General features: G+C 29.1%; 1 protein-coding gene across 1 annotated transcript; it reads right to left on the bottom strand.

Moving 5' to 3' along the window:
• Positions 1-1,470: 1,470 nt before the first annotated feature.
• Positions 1,471-5,751, bottom strand: LOC102665997 (QWRF motif-containing protein 7). Its single transcript, XM_041014594.1, has 5 exons — positions 5,069-5,751; positions 3,728-3,964; positions 3,435-3,527; positions 2,731-2,841; positions 1,471-1,888 (listed from the first exon to the last, which is right to left on the bottom strand). Exons 1-5 carry the CDS (start codon positions 5,741-5,743, stop codon positions 1,844-1,846), a joined length of 1,161 nt encoding a protein of 386 aa, XP_040870528.1. The 5' UTR covers positions 5,744-5,751; the 3' UTR covers positions 1,471-1,843.
• Between the last annotated feature and the right edge of the window lie 497 nt (positions 5,752-6,248).

The following is a 6,248-nucleotide window of genomic DNA, read 5'->3' as shown; positions in this document are numbered from 1 at the left end:
TTTGGTCTCACGGTCGGTTATGTTTTTTTACTCAAAACTCTCGACATATTATTTTCAATTTAAATATAAGGGTACTTAAGTTGGAATTAGGATATGAAATAATTTTAAAGATTAAAAGTGAGAAATTTAGTAGAAATTTGATAAAATTATAAGATATAAGATAAAAAAATTTTAACAGCAAAACATTAAGGTTTGACAGGAAAATCAAAATAATAAAAGTATATATATTAAAAAGCAATTTAAAAAATATATTGTATAAGTACTAAACGAATAAGAGCAATATATTACAAAAACATAATAATAATAGTAATAATAATAATAATAATAATAATAATAATAATAATAATAATAATAAGTCGCAATCTATTATTAATGTTTGGATATATTTGTTGTATTTTTTATACTTTCGAAGACTAAATTTTATATTTTTATCTTTCAGGTACATATTTGTCAGCGAAGTGGAAAGATGAAAAGTCAACAAAATATTATGACAATATAAGTCCCTATATTGGCAATCCACATTGGCAATCATTTTCATGACAAATTTGTCCATCCGTGCCACGTAAGTTATTTTATTAACGGTGACAGACAGAAGTTAACGGTCAGATATATTTGTCATACTTTTTACATTTTCAGAGACTAAATTTTGTATTTTCATCTTTCAATAACGCATTTGTGAACAAATTACACATTGAGGGACAAAAATGGTTATTTACCCTTAACTTAATGACATGTTGGTGTATCTTTATGTGATTCATAAATTTGAGATTATTAAATAAAAAAGGGCACACACAAATTTATTACGTTTTTAATTTGTTAACTACACATTCTAAGATGATTTTTCTAAAAACTGTCTTAGAATGTGTACTTTATAAGACGACTTTTGAAAAGTCATCTTTAAATCCGTCTGTTTTTAACATATTTAAAAAAAATATTCTAAGATGGTTTTACAAAAGTCGATGTAAAAATTGACATTTTAAAACGATTTAAAGACCGCCGTGAAAAGTGTTTATTTTTCATGATGAAGGATTCAAAGACAATTTGAAACCGTCTGAAAATTAAAGTATAAAAAAAAATCGTCTTTGAAAAGCAATTTTGTAGTAGTGTGTTCCTTAGTTTGGTTTTGTTTATGCTAACTATTAAGGTTAACCTAATGATCAGCTAGAGCTAAAATAAATTGATAGAATTTTGTTTACTTTAAATAAGAGTTACATATATGTTGAATTTTTTTCTAACATATGTGGTCATTTTGTTTTATAAAAACAAATATTTTTTTGTGGATAGAGTAAAACTTAAGCTTTAATACCATTATCCTTAGGCCTGCTTTGTTAATGATTATACACTTAAGGATGTGAGGAATGAGGATCATTGATTGCCATGGACAAAACCAGCTGACTAGTATGTGAAAATTAAGGCACATGGAAGAAAAGGAAAACAATGGTCATCGCGAGGCTTCTTAAAAGGGCTGTTTACACCAAATATTATATTATTAAGCACTGGAAAAAAGAAAATTGAGTGGCACTACGTGAACTATTTGGTTTTCAGTAAAACCTAACAATTAGGTTGACCAGAATTTTCCTGTAAATATAACATTTGCCTTTCTCCATCAGTTTAATCTTTCAAAACGGAAGGGAATGTTTCAAAAGTAATATTGTCAAAGGTCAACATCATATACTTCATCTAACGAGTTGTGTATGTGCATGCCCGTTTAGTCACAAAATAGTAGCACTATCGAACAAGTTCTTGTAGTTAGAAAATATATTGACCACCCTTGAATATGTGCAAAGGGATCTTCAAGTACATCATTGAGCAACGCTACAGATTTAGTTGACGGTATTGGACTTCATCTTGTTTGGATAAGATGCACTCGAATGCTTTTCTCATTCTCCTGTAGTGGAACCAACGAAAATTATTATTTAATCTTTTAACACACAAAAAAAAAAGAGTAAATTAGACATAAGAAAGAAAGAAAAACAAAATTAACTAAATTTCTATAAATCAAGCGTTAACTATAGATGAGAAATGCTAATAACTAGAGTTGTCAAATGGGTCATTCTAACTCAGCTCAACAAGCCTAATATAAAAACTGAGTGACCGAGTCTATCCCGAATCTCTTACGGGTTGTGTATTTCATGGTCTGAAAGTGCCCGTTGGTTGAAACAAAAATTGGCTAAGTGTTTATTTTTTAATCTATATAAATTAATTTTGAAACAAAAATAATAAAGAGTTAACAATAATAATAATATATCACAAAACACAAGTAATAAAAAAAATACTAAAAACACGTAAATTAACGGACTGTAGTTGTTACTTTTAATAAGAAACGCTTTAAAGAAAAAAAATATATGAGCTTGCAACCATTAACGTATTCCTACTTTTTTTATAATAAAAAAATCAGTTTGAATTGCTTTCCTTAAAAATTGAAATCTAGTTTTTTTTATAAAATTAAAGAGAGATAAATCAAACATCTTACAAAAATTAGGGACAAACATTTTCCACTATGTCTCTCATTTTAACAGAAGATTTCATTGTTTTGTTTAGCTTAAAATAACTAATATTGGAAGATAAAATGAGAATAAATTATTAATTCATCTGTGCTTTGTTTTCATTATATTTACTCTTAATTTTATGTTCTTAAATTTGTAATTGACAAAATGTTAAGAAAAAAAAGTTAAATCACTTTGTTTTATTAATTGAAATAAGAACTGAGAGTGTGTACGTAAGGCTCACCAATAAAGTAGAAATAACTGGAACAAGCCCAAGAAGTTCTTGTAAGTACTCTTCTTCCTGTTTTAATGTGGTGGTTAGTTCTGTAATTTGATAAAGAATCCTTTCAACCTGCTGAAATAAGTCAAATAACAGAAGTCCTATCATTAATTAGTGCAATCACGTTACGTAATGCATAGTAATTATAATTGTATAATTCCTATCATATAAAAGCTGTAATTATACTTTTATAATTTTTCTTTCCAATTTTTTTTTAAAATTATAAAAACCTTTTTTTGAAGTGTCATAAAATATTTGCAAACTAATTTTACTTGTATATTCTCTCCACTCCTAATTATAAGACTCATTTCAGGATTTTTTTTTAATTTTAGATACATTAATTATATTGTTTCCTAGATGTACTTATTAATTATTTTTTTAAAATATTAATGAAAAGCAATTAAATAGATAGAGATAAGAAAATAATAATTTTAAAATAATAATATAAATAATTGACAAATTTAATGTAATTAACTAAATTTATTATTTTTTTTAAGTGACCTGAATAAAATAAAAGAGTCTTATAATAAGGACGGAGAAAGTAGACATTTATTTTTTCTGGGAATTTATTTTGACGAATAGGAAAACAATGAAATTTAACTTAATAATTTTTTTCGGATAAAAATTAAGCCGATAATATTGAACGAAAAAATAAAAAATAAAAAAACCTTGGTCTCATGGTATTTCGCGATTAATGGTTCCACACTCTCCATTACTTGAACAGCTGTATTCAGTGCTTCAAAGACGGATTCCGTGTCTACCTGTAAAGAGAATCAAATAGGAAGGAAATTTTAAGCTACCATACTTTTTTATTGCAGAACGTTAGTTTGTTAAAATTTAATTTTATTAGTAGAATGGATGAAACGGCTACCATATTACTATGATCAATTCACTTATACAACCTAGTCCTAGAGTATCTAATAATTTTTCAACATGTAAAAGTAATTAGCGAGATGTATACCTTAACAGTGTGAGTTAAAGGCAGTATGTTGGACAATGCTGTCAACTTCCTTGTCAATCTTCCTACGGATTCTTGATTTCTTCTCTCTAATTGTGCCCATTCAGTAAGAAGGTAGAGTTGTCCATCCAAAATATGATAAAGCTTTATCACTTGTTTGATCTTTCTCAATTCGATACTTTTTTGTATTGTTATCTTTCTCAACATGAGGATTCTCAGCCATACAGAAAACAATTGTATCTGAAATATCGAAGAGGAAAAAAAAACAGATAGAAAAGTTAGGTATCATGAACCTAGCTTGCAGCTAAGGCGTCATTTCAAATTTTCGTATAATATTATTCATAACATTATTAACCACTTATAATTTTATATTAATAGTTAATTGAATTTTTGTCAGAAAAATATTATACAATCATAAATAGTCCTAATTAAAAAAAACAATATTAAGTTACACATGTGAGCTAGCTTGTATAGAAAAAATATAATTAACAAAAAGTGATATGAGGTTGCACAAATTAAAAACACCCTTTTTTTCAAGTTCATTTCTTGTATTAATTTCATATATTATTTTTCAAGATGGATAAAATTAATAATATTGAGAAGTAATTTTCAAAATTGAAAAAAAAAATGAAGAGGGGTATGATTAAAAAAAGAGAGGGTGCAAAAATTAACCCTCAAGGAGGAGGATGTACAGTAAAATGGTGTAGTTTGGGAAATAATTTGGTAGGGATGGTATTTGGGGATTTTTTTTATTTTACTTTTTCATATTATTTGAGTAAGAAAAAACTCCCCAAAATAATATTGGCCAACGAAAATAGCTATTTGTAGCCCGCAATGTAGGTGGCAAAAAGAAGTAGCTAGTATTCCCTCTAAATTTATGAAACAAAACTTCTAAGCATAATACACTCAAATTTTCGTATATACGAGAAATTATTAATTATTTTTTTCTGAAAAATTATTAGTTAGATAATGTATTTAAGCTTTTTAAATAAAAAAACAACACTTAATAATTATGTGTTATATAGAAATTAGTAGAGACCATAAACATCTTAATTAGGCTATCTAATAATTTCTCATTTCATACATGTTAACCTCATACAGTATTATTTAGTTAATGGATTAGTAATTAGTAATTAACTAGTTATTATAATATATAATAATCAGGAAACAGTTTATTAACAAAATAATACGAGTGTGTTAACTCAAACTTTGTATACGCTAAGCCAGTGCTGTGAAAATTGAGACGCGCAATAATCATTTTCCATTGTAACACGTTCCATTTGAGTTGTACTATATGTCCATTTTGACGACAAAAAAAAAAAAAAAAAGATAGAAAGAACATACCTCGGCTATATTCTTGACATTAGCCCTGACAACCTCAGCTCTAGCATTGATAAATCTCAACTGCAAAAGTCTATTATGCAAAATCCTAAAGCGATAGTACTCTTCTTCTTGCACTGACGACACTTTCCTTTGCTTCAAGTACTTCAAGACTTTAATAACGCGACCACCAACACTACTACTACTGTTATTATTACCACCATCATTTGCTTTCGCCGGGGGTTGAGGCCACACTGAAGAGTTGAGTGACCACCTTCCCGGCGAAAGTGCCCATGCCGAAGGCGACTTAATGGTTGATGTGGTCCTCTTTGAAGCTCCAACATTATTAATATCAGGGCTAACACCACGTTGCATGAGCTTGCCATAGCCATCATCTCTACCCTTCTTCTCATGAACCCTATTGTGGGTTGGGTTGCTCAAAATGGAAGTTGTTAAAGTGGAATTTAGGTTAATATTGTTTCCTTCATTGTTGGTTGCTCTTGTTCTTGATGTTGATTTTGAACGTTGGACACTGGTGATGGTGAATCTTTCACTAGAGCTGAACCTATGTGAACTTCTCTCGGGGGTGGTTATAGCGGCCGCGGGGCCACTACCGCTTCGGCTACGGACAAGTCGCGGTGATGGCAGCACCGCCGTGGGGTGGTGGCGGCCGGAGAGAGTGGAGGCAGTTTTGTCCATTGATGGTTTTGGGTACTCTTTTGGGATTATTCAATATATGTGTATATATAGAAAGAAGAGAGAGATTAGAAGTTGAAAGCACGTTGAGTAATGAACACCAAGAATGTTGAATACGTGTCCCCACGCCATGCAAAAATGTTTGCACGTATATATATGCTAGAAATTCAACGGGGCCTTTCTTGTCTTGATATACCTTTGAAGTGAAGCAAGGAATCATTGATAAATAAACTATCACTAGTTTGTTAATTTGTTTAATAGAGTCAACATGAAAACATTTTTTAAAAAAAGTTTATCAATGGTTTAATATTTAAATTAAAGCAATCGTGTTTTTAAAATAAACTTTATGACATCAGGTGGGGTGGATGCATAATATTATTACTTTTTTTATTTAGCCAATAGTACTACTTTTATTTGATCAAAGTTACAACGCCAGCTGTTGAACTTTTAAGTAGGGAAAATTCATAATTTGATTAAAAAATAAAAAACTGAAAACTGAACGAATGGA

Source organism: Glycine max, chromosome 4 (assembly GCF_000004515.6).
Source record: "Glycine max cultivar Williams 82 chromosome 4, Glycine_max_v4.0, whole genome shotgun sequence".
Lineage (NCBI taxonomy): Eukaryota > Viridiplantae > Streptophyta > Magnoliopsida > Fabales > Fabaceae > Glycine > Glycine max.
Note: the sequence above shows the minus strand (reverse complement) of the source record. Positions and strands in the feature narration are given on the sequence as shown.

Bases quoted from the DNA above. Each gene is read 5' to 3' on its own strand.
- LOC102665997 (XM_041014594.1), bottom strand. From the start codon at position 5,743: ATGGACAAAACTGCCTCCACTCTCTCCGGCCGCCACCACCCCACGGCG. The intron at 3,965-5,068 runs GTATGTTCTTTC...TCGATATTTCAG, and splicing joins ATGTCAAGAATATAGCCGAG to ATACAATTGTTTTCTGTATG. The intron at 3,528-3,727 runs GTATACATCTCG...TTCTCTTTACAG, and splicing joins CTTTAACTCACACTGTTAAG to GTAGACACGGAATCCGTCTT.